The sequence below is a fragment of the Salvelinus fontinalis genome, chromosome 23, assembly GCF_029448725.1.
Source record: "Salvelinus fontinalis isolate EN_2023a chromosome 23, ASM2944872v1, whole genome shotgun sequence".
NCBI classification, from domain to species: Eukaryota; Metazoa; Chordata; class Actinopteri; order Salmoniformes; family Salmonidae; genus Salvelinus; species Salvelinus fontinalis.
The window spans coordinates 49,101,147-49,125,913 of record NC_074687.1 but is presented as its reverse complement, the minus strand read 5'-3'; the positions used below and the strand labels follow the sequence as shown (position 1 = coordinate 49,125,913).

The 24,767-nt window shown below is 41.2% G+C and overlaps 1 protein-coding gene across 26 annotated transcripts in view; it reads left to right on the top strand.

Annotated features, from left to right (window-relative positions):
* LOC129821430 (E3 ubiquitin-protein ligase MYCBP2) overlaps window positions 1-17,607 on the top strand; it is a 294,275-nt gene extending 276,668 nt beyond the window's left edge. For all 26 annotated transcript variants that reach the window (XM_055879088.1, XM_055879085.1, XM_055879096.1 and 23 more), the window contains 5 exons: window positions 3,351-3,458; window positions 9,294-9,503; window positions 11,898-12,005; window positions 12,372-12,537; window positions 16,185-17,607. In XM_055879088.1, the coding sequence (XP_055735063.1) occupies window positions 3,351-3,458; window positions 9,294-9,503; window positions 11,898-12,005; window positions 12,372-12,537; window positions 16,185-16,300 (708 nt within the window). In that variant the 3' untranslated portion in view covers window positions 16,301-17,607. The remainder of the gene's footprint in view (window positions 1-3,350; window positions 3,459-9,293; window positions 9,504-11,897; window positions 12,006-12,371; window positions 12,538-16,184) is intronic.
* The last annotated feature ends 7,160 nt before the right edge of the window (window positions 17,608-24,767 follow it).

The following is a 24,767-nucleotide window of genomic DNA, read 5'->3' as shown; positions in this document are numbered from 1 at the left end:
AAAAAATTTTTTTTTTAATATTTAACTTTCACACATTAAAGTCCAATACAGCTAATGAAAGACACAGATCTTGTGAATCCAGTCAACATGTCCGATTTTTAAAATGTTTTACAGGGAAGACACAATATGTAAAGATGTACATCTATTACCTAAAAACACATTAGCATAATCCACCATCTTTTATTTGTCCACCAACACCAGTAGCTATCACCAATTCGGCTAAACTAAGATATTTATAGCCCCTAACCAAGAAAAAAACTCATCAGATGACAGTCTGATAACATATTTATGGTATGGGATAGGTTTTGTTAGAAAAAAGTGCATATTTCAGGTAGATGGCATAGGTTACAATTGCACCCACCGTCACAAATGGAATAGAAAAACTACTTAGAGCAACGTGTTTACCTACTTACTAATCATCAAACATTTCGTAAAAATACACAGCATACACGAATCGAAAGACACAGATCCTGTGAATACAGACAATATTTCAGATTTTCTAAGTGTCTTACAGCGAAAACACAATACATCGTTATATTAGCATAGCACATAGCACATAGCAGCCCAGCATTGATTCTAGCCAAAGTGAGCGATAAAAGTCAACATCGCCAAAATATATTAATTTTTTCACTAACCTTCTCAGAATTCTTCAGATGACACTCCTGTAACATCATATTACACAATCCATATAGAGTTTGATCGAAAATGTTTATATTTAGCCACCAAAATCATGGTTAGACAATGTGAAATGTAGCTCAGCTGGTCAGAAAATGTCCTTGCGCCACTTAGACAGTGATCTACTCTTATACATAAATACTCATAAACGTGACTAAAAAATATAGGGTGGACAGGGATTGATAGACAATTTAATTCTTAATACAATCGCGGAATTACATTTTTTAAATTATCCTTACTTTTCAATACAGTTTGCGCCAAGCGAAGCTACGTCAAAAAACATGGCGTCCTAAGCCACTAACATTTTTCGACAGAAACACGATTTATCATAATAAAAATGTCCTACTTTGAGCTGTTCTTCCATCAGTATCTTGGGCAAAGGATCCTTTCTTGGGTCCAATCGTCTTTTGGTGGAAAGCTGTCCTCTTGCCATGTAGAAATGCCAACTGCGTTCGGGATGAACTGGAAGCGTGCCCAGCAATTCACAACGTTTCAGAAATAAATGTCCCAAAATCGCACTAAACGGATATAAATTGCTATAAAACGCTTTAAATTAACTACCTTATGATGTTTTTAACTCCCATAACGAGTAGAAACATGACCAGAGTAATATTACTCCCTCCACTAATGCTTGGAACAAGTGCGGGTCGATGTCCTCCAGGCGCATTACGCAGCAAGAAAAGACTTGCTAGCTACAGGTTTTTTTAATTTATAGTGCCTGTGAACGCGCAATCGACCCCATTCAAATCGTCATCACGTAAAGGCATCCAGGGGAAGACGTAAGCAGTGTCCGTATAGTCATAGCAATAACAGTGCCCTTTTAACTGACTCCAGAACAGTGGCCAAAATTTCTGAAATCTGACTCCATGTCAGGGAAATTGCTGTAGAATGGGCTCTGTTCCACTTAGAGACAAAATTTCAACTCCTATAGAAACTATAGACTGTTTCCTATCCAATAATAATAATAATATGCATATTGTACGATCAAGAACTTTGTGGGAAGCCGTTTCAAAAATTACACGATTAGCATAAATAGTCACAACAGCGCCCCCATCCTCAACAGGTTAACATGTGTAAATATTTGTATGAACATAAGATTCAACAACTGAACAAGTTCCACAGACATGTGACTAACAGAAATAAATAAAAAATGTGTCCCTGAACAAAGGGAGGGTCAAAATCAAAAGTGACAGTCAGTATCTGGTGTGGCCACCAGCAGCATTAAGTATTGCAGTGTATCATCTCCTCATGGACCAGATTTGCCAGTTCTTGCTGTGAGATGTTACCCCACTCTTCCACCAAGGCACCTGCAAGTTCCCGGACATTTCTGGGGGAATGGCTCTAGCCCTCACCCTCCGATCCAACAGCTCCAAGACATGCTCAATGGGATTGAGATCCGGGCTCTTCGCTGGCCATGGCAGAACACTGACATTCCTGTCTTGCAGGAAATCACGCACAGAACGAGCAGTATGGCTGGTGGTATTGTCATGCTGGAGGATCATGTCAGAATGAGCATGCAGGAAGGATACCACATGAGGGAGGAGGATGTCTTCCCTGTAACGCACCGAGGTTGAGATTGCCTACATTGACAACAAGCTCAGTCCGATGATGCTGTGACACACTGCCCCAGACCATGACGGACCCTCCACCTACAAATTGATCCCGCTCCAGAGTAAAGGCTTCGTGTAACGCTCATTCCTTCGACGATAAACACGAATCCGACCATCACCCCTAGTGAGACAATACCGCGGCTCGTCAGTGAAGAGCACTTTTTGCCAGTCCTGTCTGGTCCAGCGACGGTGGGTTTGTGCATATAAGTGACGTTGTTGCCGGTGATGTCTGGTGAAGACCTGCCTTACAACAGGACTAGAAGCCCTCAGTCCAGCTTCTCTCAGCCTATTGCAGACAGTCTGAGCATCGATGGAGGGATTGTGCATTCCTGGTGTAACTCAGGCAGTTGTTGTTGCCATCCTGTACCTGTCCTGCAGGTGTGATGTACCGATTCTGTGCAGGTGGTGTTACACGTGGTCTGCCACTGCAAGGACGATCAGCTGTTCGTCCTGTCTCCCTGTAGCGCTGTTGATCAGCTGTCCGTCCGGTCTCCCTGTAGCGCTGTCTTGGGCGTCTCACATCTGCTGTCCTCATGCCTTCTTGCAGCATGCCTAAGGCATGTTCATGCAGATGAGCAGGGACCCTGGGCGTCTTTCTTTTGGTGTTTTTCAGTCAGTAGAAACTGCCTCTTTAGTGTCCTAAGTTTTCATAACTGTGACCTTAATTGCCTACTGTCTGTAAGCTGTTAGTGTCTTAACGACCGTTCCACATGTGCAAGTTTATGGTTCATTGAACAAGCATGGGAAACCGTGTATAAACCCTTTACAATTAAGATCTGTAAAGTTATTTGGATTTTTACGAATTATCTTTGCAAGACAGGGTACTGAAAATGGGACTTATCTTTTTTTGCTGAGTTTATATTAAAAAAATGTATATTTTGTTTTACCTCCCTGGAGTTCCAGATGGTTAGGATTTGAACTTGTGGTAGAATTCCATTAGTTTTGTTGTTTGAAAAGAAAACAACAAATACTATTTGAACCAAGGATTCTTGTTTACCTTTATGCCAAAGATGTGTTCAGATTCAAGGTCAGGTTCTATGTGTGTTATTCTGTTTTGTTCCTCAGCTGGACTGCAGTCACGTGTTCCATCTCCAGTGTACCCGTCGTGTTCTGGACAACCGCTGGCTCGGACCCAGGATCACCTTTGGCTTCATGTCCTGCCCAATCTGCAAGGTACTATTCACCTTATGTAGCCCCGCCCACTTGACCGTAGCCATTTCAAACGTGGTTGTCCTACAACTTCCGGCCCATTGACACACAAGCAAAACCATGGTTAAATATTAAATAAATGTGTCGTTATCATGTAGTTTAAGCACTCTGAAGCAGACATTGGCATATTCAGCATTCCTAAAATGGCAGGTTAGCTAGCTAGCTTATTACGCTGTATCAAATGGTCGTTATCCGTACAGGCTGTATTACTTTTTAATTGAAGATCAATGCTTGAAAGGGCAAATGTTGTTAGACACAGAATACCAATACCAAAAGACAGAAACAGTGCTGAAATGTTTTGATGTAGGTAACATTAAGATATTTGCAGTCGGTTGTGCCCAATGATTTATATATACACTAGATGACTGCCACTGTGCCTCCATCTTGGAAGCTATAGAAATGCATTTATTAATCTATACATTCATTTTTGGACACATTTATTCTATTACAGACACTTTAAGCCATCATTTTAAGTTATATTATGTGGGCGAAAAAATATATAAAATTGTCCTTAAGGAATATATTTTTTATTAATAATGTTACTGTTCCCAATACATAAAAAAAAAATACCTAAATACAACTATATAATTTTGTCGTTGAAATACTGTAGAATTCCATTCATTCCTATGGAGGCCTGCTCCTACTGGGGAGTGCCAATATGGCCGACCAGTTGCTTCAAACCCTCTCAATGGCCAATGCATAGCATCAGCAATCCAACGTTTATATACATCATTGGTTGTGCCACAAAGCTAACGAGCTAACCTTCTGTTGTGAATCAATGGGAATGCTAATGATGCTAATAAATCATTTAATTTGTATAGCGCTAAGGTTATCGAAAAGCTCTAATCAGAAGGGAAAAAAATTTAAAACAACTTACATTTAGAATCAAAGCAGGTTAAAAGACTATAGTAGTGGGTTTTATGGCTGTTTAAAAATGTCTTAGGTCAGGGAGAGCATTCCGTAGGTGAGAGGCAGGGGAGCTGATAGCTCGGTCCTCCATAGTTCAGAGATGTGTCTTGGGGACTTGAAGTAGTAGGGAGTAGCTAGAGCGGAGAGTGCGAGGCGGCTCGCTGATTAAGATGAGGTCACTGATGTATTTCTATTTATTATGGATCCCCATTAGCTGTTGCCAAGCATTAGCTGCTGTCCAGCAGCTACTCTTCCTGGGGTCCAGCAAAATTAAGGCAGTTATACATTCTTTTAAACATTACAATACATTCACAACAGATTTCACAGCACAGTCTGCTCTCAGGCCACTACTCTACTACCACATACAGTATCTACAACATAAAATACATGTGAACATGTGTGTATAGTGCGTATGTTATCGTGTGTTTACATGCATGTGTCTGTGCCTATGTTTGTGTTGCTTCACAGTCCCCGCTGTTCAATAAGGTGTATTTGTATCTATTTTTTTTAAATAAAATTGTACTGTTTGCATGAGTTACTTAATGTGGAATAGAGGTCCATGTAGGCATGGCTCTATGTTGTACTGTGCCCCTCCCATAGTCAGTTCTGGACTGTCTTGTGGGGGTATACATGGGTGTCTGAGCTGTGTGCCAGTATTTCAAACAGACAGCTCGGTGCATTCAACATGTCAATACCTCTCATATATACAAGTAGTGATGAAGTCAATCTCTCCTCCACTTTGAGCCAGGAGAGATTGACATGCATATTATTAATATTAGCTCTCTGTGTACATCCAAGGGCCAGCCGTACTGCCCTGTTCTGAGGCATTTGCAATCTTCCTAAGTTCCTCTTTGTAGCATCTGACCACATGACTGAACAGTAGTCCAGGCGCGACAAAACTAGGGCCTGTAGGACCTGCCTTGTTGATAGTGCTGTTAAGAAGGCAGAGCAGTGCTTTATTATGGACAGACTTCTCCCCATCTTTGTTACTGTTGTATCAATATGTTTTGGCCATAGTAGTTTACAATCCAGGGTTACTCCAAGCAGTTTAGTCACCTCAACTTGTTTAATTTCAACATTATTCATTACAAGATTTAGTTGAGGTTTAGGATTTAGTGAATGTTTTGTCCCAAATACAATGCTTTTAGTTTTAGAAATATTTAGGACTAAAATTCCTTGCCACCCATTCTGAAACTATCTGCAGCTTTGTTCGTGTTGCAGTCATTTCAGTTTTTGTAGTAGCTGTATGCAATAGCTACAAATGCAATAGATTACTGTATGCAATAGCTGTAGGATCAGCAGAGGCATGCAGGGCAGTATAAGGGACATAAATTAGGTTACTTACATTGTGTCTTCCAGCGCCCCTGAGATAATGTACATTTGCTGAAGTTTATGACAACTCAGCGACACAATGGTAGGGATTACATGAGCTGGGCTTGAGTTATTGATTAGCCATTGTCTCAACGCAGCCTTATAATGCTGTGAAAGGATCCAGGTACCCAAGTGGTTTGGGTGGATCCCTTCCTCCTTATAATACTTTGTTTCCAAAAGGTATCAAAATGGTCAATAAATGTTACAACCACAGAGCTGCAATAGTCTCGTAGCCAGTTATGGAGGGCTAACAGTCTGCTGAACCATTCAATGCCACGATTTACGGAGGGCAGAGGGACATATTACGGGGCGTTTGTTGGTGTCAAGTTAGTGACCCAATCAATTCCTTAAAATCCATCTTGATGTTAATGCATTCAATATTGTTATTACTGTATTTTACCGTTCTCATTGTCGAGTGGACATGTTGTTTGCTTACTGCACAACCTAGTCTACACTTGTGAGGAACAAGTTTTGGTGTATTTAATTTATTTTATGAGTTGCGGCCGGATGCCGAGTAGTTCAAATCAAATTGTATTTGTCACATACACACGGTTAGCAGATGTTAATGCGAGTGTAGCAAAATGCTTGTGCTTCTAGTTCCGACCATGCACTAATATCTAACAAGTAATCTAAAAATTTCACAACAACTACCTTATACACACACAAGTGTAAAGGAATGAATTGGAATATGTACATAAAAATATGTGGTTGAGCGATGGCCGAACGGTGTAGGCAAAATGCAGTAGATGGTATAGAGTACAGTATATACATATGAGATGAGTAATGTAGGGTATGTAAACATTATATAAAGTAGCATTGTTTAAAGTGACTAGTGATACATTTATTACATCCAATTTTTTATTATTAAAGTGGCTAGAGATTTGAGTCAGTATGTTGGCAGCAGCCACTCAATGTTAGTGATGGCTGTTTAAGAGTCTGATGGCCTTGAGAAATAAGCTGTTTTTCAGTGTCTCGGTCCCAGCTTTGATGCACCTGTACTGACCTCACCTTCTGGATGATAGCGGGGTGAACAGGCAGTGGCTCGGGTGGTTGTTGTCCTTGATGATCTTTTTGGCCTTCCTGTGACATCGGGTGGTGTAGGTGTCCTGGAGGGCAGGTAGTTTGTCCCAGGTGATGTGTTGTGCAGACCTCACTACCCTCTGGAGAGCCTTACGGTTGCAGTTGCCGTACCAGGCGGTGATACAGCCCTACAGGATTCTCTCGATTGTGCATCTGTAAAAGTTTGAGTGTTTATGGTGACAAGCCAAATTTCTTCAGCCTTCTGAGGTTGAAGAGGCGCTGCTGCGCCTTCTTCACCACGCTGTCTGTGTGGGTGGATCATTTCAGTTTGTCCGTGATGTGTACGCAGAGGAACCTAAAACTTTCCACCTTCTCCACTAATGTCCCGTCGATGTGGATAGGGGGCTGGTCCCTCTGCTGTTTCCTGAAGTCCACGATCATCTCCTTTGTTTTGTTGACGTTGAGTGTGAGGTTATTTTCCTGACACCACGCTCCGAGGCCCCTCACCACCTCCCTGTAGGCTGTCTCGTTGTTGTTGGTAATCAAGCCTACCATTATAGTGTCGTCTGCAAACTTGATGATTGAGTTGGAGGCGTGCATGGCCACGCAGTCATGGGTGAACAGGGAGTACAGGAGAGGGCTGAGAACGCTCCCTTGTGGGGCCCCAGTGTTGAGGATCAGCGGGGTGGAGATGTTGTTTCCTAACATCACCACCTGGGGGCAGCCCGTCAGGAAGACCAGGACCCAGTTGCCCAGGGCGGGGTCGAGACCCAGGGTCTCAAGCTTAATGACGAGTTTGGAGGGTACTATGGTGTTAAATGCTGAGCTGTAGTCGATGAACAGCATTCTTACATAGGTATTCCTCTTGTCCAGATGGGTTAGGGCAGTGTGCAGTGTGATTGCGTCGTGTGTGGACCTATTGGGGCGGTAAGCAAATTGGAGTGGGTCTAGGGTGTCAGGTAGGGTGGAGGTGATATGAAAGGGTGGAGGTGATATATCTCAAAGCACTTCATGATGACGGAAGTGAGTGCTACGGGGCGATAGTCATTTAGCTAAGTTACCTTAACTTTCTTGGGAACAGGAACAATGGTGGCCCTCTTGAAGCATGTGGGAACAGCAGACTTGGATAAGGATTGATTGAATATGTCCGTAAACACACCAGCAAGCTGGTCTGCGCATGCTCTGAGGACGCGGCTAGGGATGCCGTATGGGCCGGCAGCCTTGCGAGGGTTAACACGTTTAAATGTTTTACTCATGTTGGCTGCAGTGAAGGAGAGCCCGCAGGTTTTGGTAGCTGGTTGTGTCGGTGGCACTGTATTGTTCTCAAAGCAAGCAAAGAAGTTGTTTAGTTTGTCTGGGAGCAAGACATTGTGGTCTAGAGTTTTTTTTCCTCTGGTTACACGTGACATGCTGGTAGAAATGAGTTAAAACGGATTTAAATTTGCCTGCGTTAAAGTCCCCGGCCAGTAGGAGTGCCGCTTATGGATGAGCATTTTCTTGTTTCCTTATGGCCTTATACAGCTCGTTGAGTGCAGTCTTCGTACCAGCATCGGTTTGTTGTGGTACACAGACGGCTATGAATAATATAGATGAGAACTCTCTTGGTAGATACTGTGGTCTACAGCTTATCATGAGGTATTCTACCTCAGGCGAGCAATACCTCGAGACTTCTTTTATATTAGACATCGCACACCAGCTGTCCTGCAAATGCACGAAAAACCCAGCCAGCTCTATATTATCCGTGTTGGATAATCTTATCCCTTGACAGGGATTTGGGCATGGTCTCCGGAGAGCATTATATCCTTCGCGGCGGTCCAGTTTGAGATGAGTAATCGCTGTTCTGATGTCCAGAAGCTGTTTTCGGTCATAAGAGACGGTAGAAACAACTTTATGTACAAAATAAGTTACAGACAATGCGGAAAAAACTAACAAAATAGCACAGTTTGTTAGGAGCCTGTAAAACTGCAGCCATCCCCTCCGGTGCCATTATCATTCGCTTCTGATTCGTTGAAATAGAAGTCCTCATCCAAAACGAGGTTAGTAATCACTGTTTTGATGTCCAGAAGCTCTTTTTGGTCGTATGAAACAATATCCGAAACAGTATGTACAAAAAAAAGTTAGGACCAGCCCAAAAAAACACAAAATAGCACAATTGGTCAGAAACCCGTAACGGTGGCCATCCCTCCGGGGGCCATTCTCGAATCCAACACACTGGCCTTCTGACTCACAGTCCTTCTACCTTTACGGTCTACTCTTCACTGTCCTATCTGGTCAATAAAACAAAACAAAAAATAAATTGTTGTGTAGAGTTGAGGACTTGAGTTCTCATTTACTAATTGACCTTACAAAGATTAATATCTTCAATTTAACTTGCTTGGATCATAACAGCTCTGGCTCCATTTGTTTGAACTAACAGTTTGTCAACCGAGTTAAGGAGTGAAAATTGACTCATACTCCAAGACCTGAGACTTGACTGGACTGTTGCCTTTTTCCTCCCAGAACAAGATAAACCACTTGGTCATCAAGGACCTGCTGGACCCTATCAAGGAGCTGTTTGAGGACGTACGGAGGAAAGCTCTGATGAGAATGGAGTACGAGGGTCTGCACAAGAGCGAGGCCATCACCACGCCCGGTGCCCGCTTCCACAACGATCCGGCCGGCTTTGCAATGAACCGATACGCCTACTACGTCTGCTTCAAGTGCAAGAAGGTAGGCAGAATTCTGTTTCATAATTGAATGGATGTTTCCCTTAAAGGGCTAGTTCACTTTTTTAATATTGAAATTATTTGTATATTTAGTGTTGTCAATTTGGAAAAATAACCTTAAACTTCAAAATAATTAATAATATCTTTATCCCCTAGTGTCTGTCTGCGCCCCCCACGGTAATCTAATTAGCGTAATAAAAGCATACCCATTGGTTTAAAAAATAAATTAAATTATACATTTGCATGGCCAATGGCAGCCTTCCCATCTGCGGTCCTCATGAGGGACTTCAGCCCAGTGTACCTCGACTGTGCAAAATTGGCAAAGATTGTGTTGCTTTTCCCTGTTTCCAGTGTGCCCGCCAAGATGCGATTCTTTCTCCAAAACAGAGTAAAGACTGCCTTCTTGAGGACAAAGTAACAAAGCTGCTCCAAGGAGTTGGGCAGTTTTGACTTACCAACAGAACAGAAACAGAAACCGAAATGAAACATCGTTGCCAACTATTCACAACTATAACCTTAACCTAATTATCCTAACCTGCTACGTAAGTTCTCCTAACCTGCTACGAAAAGTCAAATCTGAAGTTAATTTGACATAAGCTGGATCCCTTTTAGCCATGACCGGCCAGCCCTTGTGTTCGTAGACAGCCATATTTTGTTATTTATTAGGACTAATTAGAATGTTCATGCCTAGGCTAAATTAAATTAGAGAGGCATGATTTGTATTTGAAAACAGCTGTGTTTTATTTATTTATTAAAATGTTCGTACAATGGGACATGTTATTCGCAAAATGATATGATACAAATATTATATTTTTAAATTGTTTTATACTGTGTAGGTGACTTGTTCTAGGCTAAATGTTAGATTTTTCTTAAATGATATTCATTTATAATTTATAGCAGGGATGAAAAGGCGCAATGTTTTGCTTTTCAATAAAAACCTCATTTCTATTCTGTTAAGATGAATGACAATAATGTAAATGTGATTTTGAGCACGGTGGGTCAAATCAAAGTTTATTTGTCACATGCGCCGAATACAATAGGTGTGGACCTTACAGTGAAATAGTGCAAAAAAGGAAAAGAAATAAAACAAAAGTAAAAAAGACAGGCTATATACATTAGCGAGGCTTTAAAAGTAGCGAAGCTACATACTGATTTGAGGTAGTATGTACATGTAGATATGGTTAGAGTGACTATGCATATATGATGAACAGAGAGTAGCAGTAGCATAAAAGAGAGGGTGGTGGGTGGCGGGACACAATGCAAATAGCCCGGTTAGCCAATGTGCGGGAGCACTGGTTGGTCGGCCCAATTGAGGTAGTATGTACATGAATGTATAGTTAAAGTGACTATGCGTATATGATAAACAGAGTAGCAGCAGCGTAAAAAGAGGGATTTGGTTAGGGGTGGGCACACAATGCAAATAGTCCGGGTAGCCATTTTATTTGGGGTGGACGCCCTAATGCTTTACCTACACAATGCATATGGATGTCCAGTACATTTCTCAAATGTCCGGTCAATTCAAATCTTGCCGGTCGCACTGTCCGCCGCCAAATTTTCTTAACTGAAACCCTGATATGGAAGTAATTTAGTACCCTCTAAAAAAAGGGTTAATTATGGGTAATTAAAAAAAAAAAAAAAAAGTATTTTCCTGATCTTTCTTAAATATCTCAGATATAGGACAGACGCTTTTATAACCAAATGTATTTTGATGTATTTTTGGACTATCTGTTTTTCCATGTATGAGTATTTTCTGAATCATATACCACTAGGCTTTGGGATAGTTAAAAGGCCAGTGCCGGAGGACCTGAGGAACCTACTGGCTACATAACTCAAAAGCATACAGTGAATTCAAAAAGTATTCAGACCCCTTTGACTTTTTCCACATTTTGTGATGTTACAGCCTTATGGCAAAATTGATTTTCTCATCAATCTACACATAGTACCCCATAACGAAAAACCAAATGTTAGCAAATGTATTAAAAAAATAAATATACCTTGTTTACATAAGTATTCAGACAAAGCAACAAAAAAATGTTTTGATTTGTCATTATGGATTATTGTGTGTAGATTGAATAGTTTCCGAATGCACTGTATTTCTTCTATAGGCTAATAGCAGTAAGGCCAAATTCAATGTTTCATCAAATATTTTTGAAATATATTTTGTGAATACGGGGTCCTAAAATTCCAAATCAAATTGCCAAATGATCCTTCATCTGACCATCTTAAAACAATTGCATATGTTAGTTTAGGCTTAGACTTGTGAGAATACAGTAGCAGCAGGCATACATTTTCCCTACGTGGAATATATTTCGCAGAGGTCCTTCAGTCAATTTCGCTTGTCTCTAATAAACTACTTTGGGAGGCTTATCCACTGACCCATTCCCTTCCTCTGTTGCAGGCATACTTTGGGGGAGAGGCGCGCTGTGACGCGGAGGCAGGACAGGGAGATGACTACGACCCCAGCGAGCTGATCTGTGGAGCATGCTCAGATGTGTCCAGGGCACAGGTGGGTGGAGGAAAAGGTCCAGAGAATGCCTTAGGGCATTGACTCCATTGGGCTGTGTAACCGCATCCACAGTAGCATACTGCTTATAATGCATGGCCAATACATTGCTGAATACTTGGTAGTATTCAAGTTTGTATAGTGGGGCACATCTTGACACTTTAACTCCTGACACTATCACTTAAAATGAAGACATTATTTTTAAAATAATATGATTTATTGTCCATTTCAATATAAATAAATTTTGTAACCTCAGCAATACAATTTAAATACTAAATACACAAAATCAATACATTTTTATACAATACAATTGACACACTATACATCCCTGAAAAGTGATATATATACACATCCATGTTCTGTCTGCAGATGTGTTCCAAGCACGGGACAGACTTTCTGGAGTACAAATGCCGTTACTGCTGCTCGGTGGCTGTTTTCTTCTGCTTCGGCACCACTCACTTCTGTAACGCCTGCCATGATGACTTCCAGAAGATGACCAGTGTGCCCAAGGAGGAGCTGCCTCACTGTCCTGCAGGTACTGACTTACCGTGCAAAATGCATCATTATAACATAACAGTTTTTCCTCTGTACGGAAAGTGCTCCATCTTAGCTTGACTGCTGATATGCATACTTCTTCGGGATTGTATTTAAAAGTAAACAAAATTAACGCAATACTGAACAAAACACTAAAAGATTGCTTGTGAGTGTAGTATTCCTTTAAGCCCTTAGCTCCTTTAAGGAGCATATCAAGCCGTTGTCAAATGTCCTCTATTTCACTCGGTACGGGGCAAGTTTTTTGTTGTCACCACATTTGAAGCACCAGGTATGCAACCGGACCAAAACCCTATTTATCTATTCAGTTATTTAGCTACCCGTTATGTATAACCAGGAACGTTGATTTAGCGCCTATTTACGATAGTATCTTCTGGCCGGGGAGCTTTGTTAAGAGCCCCAACACTTGCTCTAAACGTTAACATGCATCGCTTGCGGTATGATTTTGGAAACATAAGGGAACGTATCTTTCGTATCAGTGAAAAATCATTTAAAAACAAAAGGTTCGATGAAAACAAAAGGTTTTCAACAAAAGGTTCAATGAAAAGTGTGGCGTTGAGTGAGAAAGGAAATGGTTGCGTATCCCAGAACCAATGTGTGTCTGTTGAGCAGGGGTTGGGAGAGAGAGCTTTGAATTTTGTGCAGATGAGGGATATACATTTTAAAATAAATTATACATCTAATTTATTTATTTATTGTCTTATCATAATGGAACAGTCCACAACCCTTTACCCTAGACACCCACCTGAATGAAGAGAAAACCCTATCTGTTTTATGGGCCCTGCTGTAAGCTGCCTGTTTGCAGCCAAAACAGAAAGATAAATGCAGTCAAAGACCTACTAGAGCAGTACCTCCCCCTCAATTTTCTGAGCCTGCCTGGCAGGGTTGGTCCTACAAAGCCAGGGCCCCCTGCTGGGATATATGGATGCTTAAATATCCTGACCTAGTGAGATATACATGGCGGAGGCTCAATCAAGCTAGTCGTCTTGACTTGTTTCTCATGTCATTCTCATTGGCACCAAAAGTGATACAAGTGTTGATAGGGAATAGAATGTGGTAGGACCATCAGATAATTGGCATATACATTACTTTTACTGAATTTCCACGTGGGCGAGGATATTTGGACATTTAATCAAAGCCTATTGGATGATAATTTGTTTTTAACTAGGACAGAAAAATTTATAACTGACTTTTTCCAACATAACATAGTAACAGCAAATCTGCTTATTGTATGGTACACTTTAAATGTGCCTTTAGAGGTCATGCATTTCAGTACTTATCTCTAAAACCAAAGTAATTTAGGTCAAAGAAGTCCATACTAACAAAGGAAACAGAACAGATTTATAGCAGTAAAAACTGTACCGTGGAGGCACAGAATAATTCAGTGGAAAAACAAGAAGAAATGAAGGAACTTATTCAAAAAAGATCAAGTGTAATATATTATAATAATAAAGCAAACTGGATGGAAAAAGTGGAAAAATACACCAAATCCTTTTTAATCTTCAACATAGAAATGCTACCAAAAATAATTTACTGAAACGTGTTACAAATGATGGCGTCACCTATGATTCACCAAATAATTTTTTAAAAGAAGAAGCAAAGTGAGCTAAGCATATGTTTTCATTTCTGTCTCCTCCAGCTCCTCTAACCAAAGCTAATTGTATATATTTTTTTCTATGAATAATGAAAAATTAACAGCCATACAGAAAGACTCAAGTGAAGGTGAAATTACAGAAGAAGAACATCTTGATGCAATTAAAGCTTTTATGTCTGGGAGAACTCCAGGGCTTGATGGCATACCAGTTGAGGTATACCAAACTATGGGTTAAAATCATGTATAGTGACCCTAGGTGTAAAATAGTAAATAATGGCTACTTCTCAAAAAGGTTTAAACTGTCATGAGTAGTAAAACAAGGTTGTCCACTATCGGCATATCTATTTATTATGGCCATTGGAATGTTAGATATTAAAATCAGATCCAACAATAATATCAAGGGATTAGAAATACAGGGCTTAAAAACAAATGTGTCATTGTACGCTGATGATTCATGTTCATCTTTTAAATCCACAACACGGATCCCTCCACAGCCTCTTTGATGATCTTGATCATTTTTCTAACCTCTCTGGATTACAACCAAATTATGATAAGTGTACTATATTAGTTATTGGATCACTGAAAAATACAACTATTACTTTACCATGTAGTTTACCAATATAATGGTCTGATGGTGTTCAAATTTATTTATAAAGCCCTTCTTACATCAGCTGATATCTCAAAGTGCTGTACAGAAACCCAGCCTAAAACCCCAAACAGCAAGCAATGCAGGTGTAGAAGCACGGTGGCTAGGAAAAAACTGCCTAGAAAGGCCAGAACCTAGGAAGAAACCTAGAGAGGAACCAGGCTATGAGTGGTGGCCTGTCCTCTTCTGGCTGTGCCGGTTGGAGATTATAACAGAACATGGCCAAGATGTTCAAATGTTCATAGATGACCAGCAGGGTCAAATAATAATAATCACAGTGGTTGTCGAGGGTGCAACAGGTCAGCACCTCAGGAGTAAATGTCAGTTGGCTTTTCATAGCCGATCATTCAGAGTATCTCTACCGCTCCTACTGTCTCTAGAGAGTTGAAAACAGCAGGTCTGGGACAGGTAGCGCGTCCGGTGAACAGGTCAGGGTTCCATAGCCGCAGGCAGAACAGTTGAAACTGGAGCAGCAGCACGGCCAGGTGGACTGGGGACAGCAAGGAGTCATCAGGCCAAGTAGTGGTGATGTGGATATACTCGGTATACATATCCCAAAATAAATAAATGATCTCCCTCCAATACATTTGAATAAAAAGTTAGCAAAAAATAGATAAGATCTTGCTACCATGGAAAGTTAAATACCTTTCTATTTGTGGAAAATCACCCTGATCAATACTAATTGATAAATACATTTTTTTATTTAACTTGGCAAGTCAGTTAATAACAAATTGTTATTTACAGTGACGGCCTAGGAACAGTGGGTTAAACTGCCTTGTTCGGGGGCAGAACAACCGATTTTTACCTTGTCAGCTTGGAGATTCGATCTAGCAACCTTTCAGTTACTGGCCCAACGCTCTAACCACTAGGCTATCTGCCGTCGAAGATTAAGTATAATCTTCGTAAATGATATCATAAATACGACTAGAGGAGTTACGTCATACACGCAGCTAACTAAAACATATGGAAATGTCTGCTCTACCCAAAATTACAACCAACTAATTGCGGCATTGGAAGAGGAAAGTGGAAGAGGGAAAAAGTAAGGAACTTGTCTGTCGGCCCTGCATTAAAGGCCATAATTGGTTAAAGAAAATTGTGATAAATAAAAAAAAGTATACCAGTTTCATTTAAGGGCCAAAAAATTGACAGCCTTGCCATATAGTTTGAAAAATAGTTGGGAAGAGATTTTTGATGTACCGATTCCATGGCACATGGTTTATGAACTGATACGCAAAACGACGCCGGATTCAAAACTTAGAATTCTTCAAGGTAAGTTATTATACAGAATTCTTGCAACCAACCGAATAGAATGACTAAGGTGGAATCAAATGTTTGCCCTCAGATAAAGTATTTCAATCCAAATTCCTCATTGTTCCCCTTCCATCCCCAGGTCCCAAAGGCAAGCAGTTGGAGGGGACAGAGTGCCCCTTACACGTGGTTCACCCTCCCACCGGCGAGGAGTTTGCCCTGGGCTGTGGAGTGTGCAGGAACGCCCATACCTTCTAAAATCACCCAGTTCTGAAAACCCAGAGACCTGTACCGAACACTCGTTCTTCTTCTGTGACTGCAGGCTGTTGGCTGCAGCCAGAGCCCAGCCTGTCAAGTATTTCCTCGTGTTGGCTCTCGTGGTCAGGTGGCCATGGACACTGTTTCAGGTATTTCTAACGTACCCAAGAGTCCCAAGTTGTGCTCTTCGACATACCAATCAAAGTCTTCAAGGCTTTACTACAAAAACAGCTCTCTGTGGATTCCAGAGGAAACTCCCATGTAAAAAAAAATATTATTAGTATTATTATTTTTTTTAACTTGTGACGTGTTTGCATGCGGCCGTTGTAACCCCTCGGCTTCCATAGACGTTGCACACCTCCCGATCACTGAAGTGTAAAAAAGTATTTAAAAATTGTATATGAAATACATTTTGCTTAGGCAACTGGGTGGACTTGGATATATAAAAGGAAAACAAATGTGACAGGCCTTATTTCCAGCTTCCTAACTATGAATTCTAAATATTGTTGTATGTAAACAGACTTTTTTTCCCGTAATCCTGTACAGTATTCTCTCCACTGTCGAGTGCATCAGGGGTGCATCAGGGGACAACAACAAAAAAAGAGGAGGATTCTGATGAGGGGGTGAAAAAGTGTACGATTTATCTAATCTTGTATATAATGATAGTATCCAAAATAGCTGTATTCCGAAGTTGCTACTCTACACTTCAGTTTCGTTTGATATTCTGGGTTATGTTTTGAGCCAGAACTTTTAATGAAGTGCAATACTGAGTGTGCCTCCTATCTTGCAGCGGTTTAACCTATGGAATGTATGTCAATAAAAGCCACTGTACATTTTTATACAGTGATGAACACAGTCGTGTATTACTCCCAATTCAAAATGTCCGATCACTTATGTTCTCTGAAAATGCAGAGGATCCCAGCGTCTTCAGGGTGTGAAGGTTGATTGATGTGACCCCTTTTTTTAGTTCCTCAATTAGACAAATAACGTGGTGGTACAAACATTTTTTCTGTCATTTTTTTAAACAACTGAGAAGGTGATTACGCTATAGGCTACCATTGTATTGTAAAGGAGTGCTAACTGAACGTGTTGGGAGCCAGTCTTCACCAAATATAAAAAATAATTGTGATTCTGTAATGCTTCTCCATCATTAGGAGGCAGGCGGGACATATGGGTATGGGGGTTTGAGAGAAAAAACAAACAGCTGCTGTTATAAAAGCTTAATACTTGTGAATCTGCTCTGTATCTGTGATGGATGGAGTTGAATGGTAATAAACCAGGTTCTCTGTTTCGCAAGGTACATTCAAGCGGACTCCTGTGTGTTTATTTCACCGGGTTATAGTTTTACCACACCAATGCAAGTCGTTTCATACAGTATACTGCTGAGACAGTCATCACCACATGTATTTGGAAAGTGATGCTAGCTAATGTTTTTAATTTGGCTCTTTGGTTTGTTCTGCCCAATAGTAACTAAATGGTGAATGATGACTGGAGTCATTTTCTTTCGAAGTGAGTAGATAACATGTTTCTGAACACTAACGCTACTAAATGATTCCTGATAATGCCATGATTAAGAAAAATCTTGATGTGAGAAGGTTACAGAGGCTATAACAAAACATGCTAATCTCTCCCTATTACCAGTAACAGGGGGTCTTAGCTTTTGGGGGGGATCATTGTCTCTAACTTTATTTTTCATCGTTATTGACATGACATTATTCACCATTCAGTTCCTATTGGACAAAAAAAAAAGTTGACTGTGCCTAATATGAAACAAATCTCAAATCCAAAATTCTGGTACTATATAGAGACAAATTATATATTTTTTGCTTCACGGTCCAAATACATATGGTGTTGACTGTAATGTAGAGAATATGAATTGCCAGTTATTATTACTATTACTGCTGCACAGTTTTACACAGAAAAGGGCAATACATCGGACATTCACTGACAAAGGACTTCGTGAAATTGTAATCTGTCTCTCAATTTTTTTCCATACTTTGGGCAGATTATTATTTCTTAATTGGGCAGGAGCTCACCAGAACTGAGTACAGGCACCTTACATTTTCTACTGCTTGAGTTCCTGCACCTCTTATAAAACATTTGCTCAAAAGTATTGTACAGTTCCTGCATGTAAATATAAACAGTACCGCCACCCAAAATTAGTACCGGCCACTATTTTAGTCAAGCACTGCATATGCCGTACTGCTGTGCAGTAAAGCAGACTTCACTGTGTTTGAGATATGCTACGCATTATGTTATGTTTCCTCCTAAGTAGGTATTCTAAAAATTATTTTGAAAATATTCAACACAGGAGCCAGCCATTTTATACAGTACCACCACAAGAACAATGAGACAAATATTTCACTGGATGTATGAATGTGAAGCATCGGGTTGGCGTTTCCACTCACTACCTAATATGGTGGTGAGAGGAAGCCAAGTGGCTAAAGCTGGAGCGAGATGGATTTTGGCCGACATTCTGCAAATTTTCTCATGGATTAAACGTTTGCTCTCAATACAATTTTCGGTTTCCAAACTAAAATATGTTACGAACAAAGTAGAGTAAGTGTTGTACCCTTTACCAAAGTTTTAAAAAATGAAGAACGAGTGCAAGAGCTAATTGAGTTATTGCACACCCGCACTTCAAAGTAAGCATTCCTAATGCAAATAATACTAGCTCATGCTTGGCTCTGTCCACCGCCTTGCTTGTTCTGCCCACTGTTATTAATTTGTTCCCATTGGAAATTACAGGCTGTGGTCTGTATCTTGGGTTAGTTATAAAAAATATTTGGTATCACACACAATGCACCGCTTCTGTCACAACTCATCGCCATTTCAGGGATGGGGGGCGGGAGCAAGCTGAAACTCCCACGAAGGAATTAATGTCACCGGAAATATAGCAATTCACACGAACATACTGTATCTTCAAGAAAACTAAATCTTGCTCAATCTTAAACTGATGGCACCGAGTTGGTTCCCGATTAGTGTTATTTGGCTCGGGCGAATGAGTTTTTCATTATGGGGTTGAAGTTTTCAGTAATTCGATTTTTCACTGCAAAACCACTAACCGTTAGCTATCCAGCCAAGTGTAAACATAAGGTAAGGAAGGGGATGGGTATGCTAACAGCTAGCTAACGTTAGCTTTCCTTCCACCACCAATCAATGTTTGTCAAGATTAACATCTTATTATTCACTTAAGTAGAACACTAAAACTAAACATTAAATTCTAAATATGTCATCTACCAAATCATTTGACTAGGAAATGTTGACTAGCTAGTTAGCTAATGTTATCTACTTTAACATTGCCACAGCCATACAATTAGGAATTACAATACTAGGAAGGATATGAACCTTCTTATGATGTTATAAAGCTCAGCCAGTGCTGTGATAAGATTTGCTTAAAAATAAGGAATTTGAAGAATGTATCTGTACTGTATGTTTGTTAGCTTATCTAGCCAGCCAGTTTTAAAGTAATGATTCCATACATTTTTACAATATGCCAACATTCTATGCAATCAATCCACAGTCATACAGTGGCTGAAATCAGTTGATGATAGGACGGAGACAAGTTGTAAATGTAAGTAACAAGTACTAATATTGTATCATATAGCACTCACAGCTTTCCAAAAAACAAAAATGTCGCTATGGTCTGTTTACATTTGTTGTCTATTTATACAGAAAACTGGTTTAAAACCTGTATGAACTCTATATATTCATGACAATATTTTAGGTTGACAATTCTATTACACTATTGATGATGCATCACATGCATTAATTTTATTTTCCCGCATAAATCAAATCTGGATTATGTTTCTACTTTTGCCATTCATTCCAATTACACTGTTTTTTCCCCTAGCCAATATGGGTACCATGTTCACCCCATTCTGTAACTGAGGGTTACATAGTCCCTCTAGTCATTTATTAGTATACTGGGCCAGACAGCTTCCTTCCATGCATGAGGATGCTAGCTAGCCCTTCAACGCTTGCAGTCCGTCATACAGTTGTAACAGTAAGTACAGTTATTTAAACAGTAACGTTCCATCCAATGACTGTATATATGAATGGACAAAGGCATTAATCACATGACACCATTGAATCCTATGTAAAGACTCAATAGTGCATTGAATCCAAAGATGCATGACGACTAACAAAAATACACGCGCCAATTTAATTGCACTAAATTATGCAAATTAACTCATAGACCGATAAGCATTAACAGTCAAATGTATTTTCGGGAGTTAATCGATTAACTGTTAACATCTCTACTCAAAATATGTCAGCTAGCTAAGTTAGCAAGGTTATGAATACAACTCCCATCTGCTATCAACATCAAGATACGATTTGAGAGCACTAGCTAGTTAGCTCCAAAAGGGGTTAAAGCTTTGACCTACATGCTGACAGTGACTTCAGAGCTATTCAGTGTAATGTTGCATGCTATAATGAAACTTCTGTACTTTTCGATACTAGAACATGAAAAACGGTTCGATACTAGAATTTTAGTCGCCTTGTAACTTCTGTCAATTGTGTCTCACGTCGTGTAATGATCGAGAGGATCAAGTTCATGCCTCTTTCCTGCTCCACTTCCTACTCATTGCTAGACTTGGGAGGCATCCAGATTGTCATACCTTCGTACCGACCTTGTGCCATACCAGTAATAGTGGCACTGAACACAAAGGGCCGTATTGTAAGCCGAAGGATGAGCAATGCTAAGAAGTACATGTACAATCCCATAAAGAATGCTAAGTAAATGCTAATGAGCGCATTGCAAACATTTTATACAGTCTCTGACCTAAAGTATTTGCAGGACAGACATCCCAGCTCATAAAGTTATAAAAGTAACAAAGGCACGGGAGGTTACTCTGCTGACCACTTAGCTAGATAGCTAACTAGCTACTAAATTAGCAAACCATGTGCACAACTGCAGAGCATTTAGCACATTTTAGACGGTTAACAGATTTCCCACTTCCTGGTTGGATTTTTTCTCAGGTTTTTGCCTGCCATATGAGTTCTGTTATACTCAGACTTCATTCAAACAGTTTTAGAAACTTCAGAGTGTTTTCTATCCAAATCTACTAATAATATGCAGAAATTAGCAACCGGACAAGAGTAGCAGGCAGTTTACTCTGGGCACCTTATTCATACAAGCTACTCAATACTGCCCCCAGCCATAAGAAGTTAATGTCAATATGCCTTGTCCATTGCTGTTCTGGTTAGTGTTTATTGGCTTATTTCACTGTAGAGCGTCTAGCCTTGCTCATTATACCTTATCCAACCTTTCAGTTCCACCACCCACACATGCGATGACATCACCTGGTTTCAATTATGTTTCTAGAGACATTATCTCTCATCATCACTCAATGCCTAGGTTTACCTCCACTGTATTCACATCCTACCATACCTTTGTCTGTACATTATACCTTGAAGCTATTTTATCGCCCCCAGAAACCTGCTCCTTTTACTCTCTGTTCCGGAAGTCCTAGACTACCAATTCTCATAGCTTTTAGCCGTACCCTTATCCTACTCCTCCTCTGTTCCTCTGGTGATATAGAGGTGAATCCAGGCCCTGCAGTGCCTAGCTCCACTCCTATTCCCCAGGTGCTCCCTTTTGATGACTTCTGTAACCGTAATAGCCTTGGTTTCATGCATGTTAACATTAGAACCCTCCTCCCTAAGTTTGTTTTATTCACTGATTTAGCACACTCTGCCAAACCGGATGTCCTAGCCGTGGCTGAAACCTGGCTTAGGAAGACAACCAAAAACTCTGAAATCTCCATCCGTAACTACAACATTTTCAGACAAAGAATGGCCAAAGGGGGCGGGGTTGCAATCTACTGCAGAGATAGCCTGCAGAGTTCTGGCCTACTATCCAGGTCTGTACACAAACAATTTGAACTTCTACTTTTAAAAATCCACCTCTCTAAAAACAAGTCTCTCACCGTTGCCGCCTGCTATAGACCACCCTCTGCCCCCAGCTGTGCTCTGGACACCAAATGTGAACTGATTGCCACCCATCTATCTTCAGAGCTCGTGCTGCTAGGTGACCTAAACTGGGACATGCTTAACACTCCAGCCATCCTACAATCTAAGCTTGATGCCCTCAATCTCACATAAATTATCAATGAACCTACCAGGTACCACCCAAAAGCCGTAAACACGGGCACAGATATCATCTTGACCAACTTGCCCTCTAAATAGACTTCTGCTGTTTTAAACCAAGATCTCAGCGATCCATGCCTCATTGCCTGCATCCGTAATGGGTCAGCGGTCAAACGATCTACACTCATCACTGTCAAACGTTCCCTGAAACACTTCAGCGAGCAGGCCTTTCTAATTTACTTGGCCCGGGTATCCTGGAATGATTTTGACCTCATCCCGTCAGTAGAGGATGCCTGTTTTTTTTTTTTTAAATGGCTTCCTCACCGTCTTAAATAAGCATGCCCCATTCAAGAAATGTAGAACCAGGAACTGATATAGCCCTTGGTTCTCTCCAGACAAACCAACACAAAAACATCCTGTGGCGTTCTGCATTAGCATCGAACAGCCTCCATGATATGCAACTTTTCAGGGAAGTTAGAAACCAATATACACAGGCAGTTAGAAAAGCCAAGGCTAGATTTTTCAAGCAAATATTTGCTTCCTGCAACACAAACTCTAAAAAATTATGGGACACTATAAAGTCCATGGAGAATAAGAGCACCTCCTCCCAGCTGCCCACTGCACTGATGCTAGGAAACTGTCACCACCGATAAATCCACTATAATTGAGAATTTCAATATGCATTTTTCTACGGCTGGCCATGCTTTCCACCTGGCTACGCCTAACCCGGTCAACAGCACTGCACCCCCCCACAGCAACTCGCCCAAGCCTTCCCCATTTCTCCTTCTCCCAAACCCAGTCAGCTGATGTTCTGAAAGAGCTGCAAAATCTGGACCCCTACAAATCAGCCGGACTAGACAATCTGGACCCTCTCTTTCTAAAATGATCTGCCGAAATTGTTGCAACCCCTATTACTAGCCTGTTCAACCTCTCTTTCGTGTTGTCTGAGATTCCCAAAGATTGGAACATAGCTGCGTTCATCCCCCTCTTCAAAGGGGGGGACACTCTTGACCCAAACTGCTACAGACCTATATCTATCCTACCCTGCCTTTCTAAGGTCTTCGAAAGCCAAGTCAACAAACAGATTACCGACCATTTCGAATCCCACCGCACCTTCTCCGCTATGCAATCTGGTTTCAGAGCTGGTCATGGGTGCATCTCAGCCACGTTCAAGGTCCTAAACGACATCTTAACCGCCATCGATAAGAGACATTACTGTGCAGCCGTATTCATCGACCTGGCCATGGCTTTCGACTCTGTCAATCACCACATTCTTATTGACAGACTCGACAGCCTTGGTCTCTCAAATGATTGCCTCGCCTGGTTTACCAACTACTTCTCTGATAGAGTTCAGTGTGTCAAATCGGAGGGCCTGTTGTCCGGACCTCTGGCAGTCTCTATGGGAGTGCCACAGGGTTCAATCCTCGTGCCGACTCTCTTCTCTGTATACATCAATGATGTTGCTCTTGCTGCCTGTTATTCTCTGATACACCTCTACGCAGACAACACCATTCTGTTTACTTCTGGCCCCTCTGTGGACACTGTGTTAATTAACCTCCAGACGAGCTTCAATGCCACACAACTCTCCTTCCGTGGCCTCCAACTGCTCTTAAACGCAAGTAAAACTAAATGCATGCTATTCAACCGATCACTGCCTGCACCTGCTCGCCGGCTCTGACTTAGAATATGTGGACAACTACAAATACCTAGGTGTCTGTTAGACTGTAAACTCTCCTTCCAGACTCACATTAAGCATCTCCAATCCAAAATGTAATCTAGAATCGGCTTCCTATTCTGCAACAAAGCATCCTTCACTCATGCTGCCAAACATACCCTCGTAAAACTGACCACCCTACCGATCCTCGACTTCGGTGATGTCATCTATAAAATAGCCTCCAACACTCTACTCAACAAACTGGATGCAGTCTATCACAGTGCCATCCGTTTTGTCACCAAAGCCCCATACACTACCCACCATTGCCCTGAGGTGCGTGTCATCAGCCCGGTGCCACCTGTACCGGTCCCACGCATCAGGCCTACAGTGCACCTCCACAGTCCAGTACGTCCTGTGCCTGCTCCTCGCGCTCGAGCTTCCGGAGACAGTTCCCAGTCCAGAGCTTCCGGCGACAGTTCCCAGTCCAGAGCCTCCGGCGACGGTCTGCGGTCCGGAGCCTCCCGCGACGGTCTGCGGTCCAGATTGTGTGCCCTTTGACACTATATAAACTAGTGACCCCAAGTGTTAGTGTGCGGGTCTCCTTTTCTTTTTCAAGTGTTCTACACCGCTAGCCAGCACCTCGCCTAAACAGGTGTGCATTTCTTTCGCCTCCAGGCCACACACGCTCACAGAATGGGACCGTTGAGTGCTGAAGCGCTT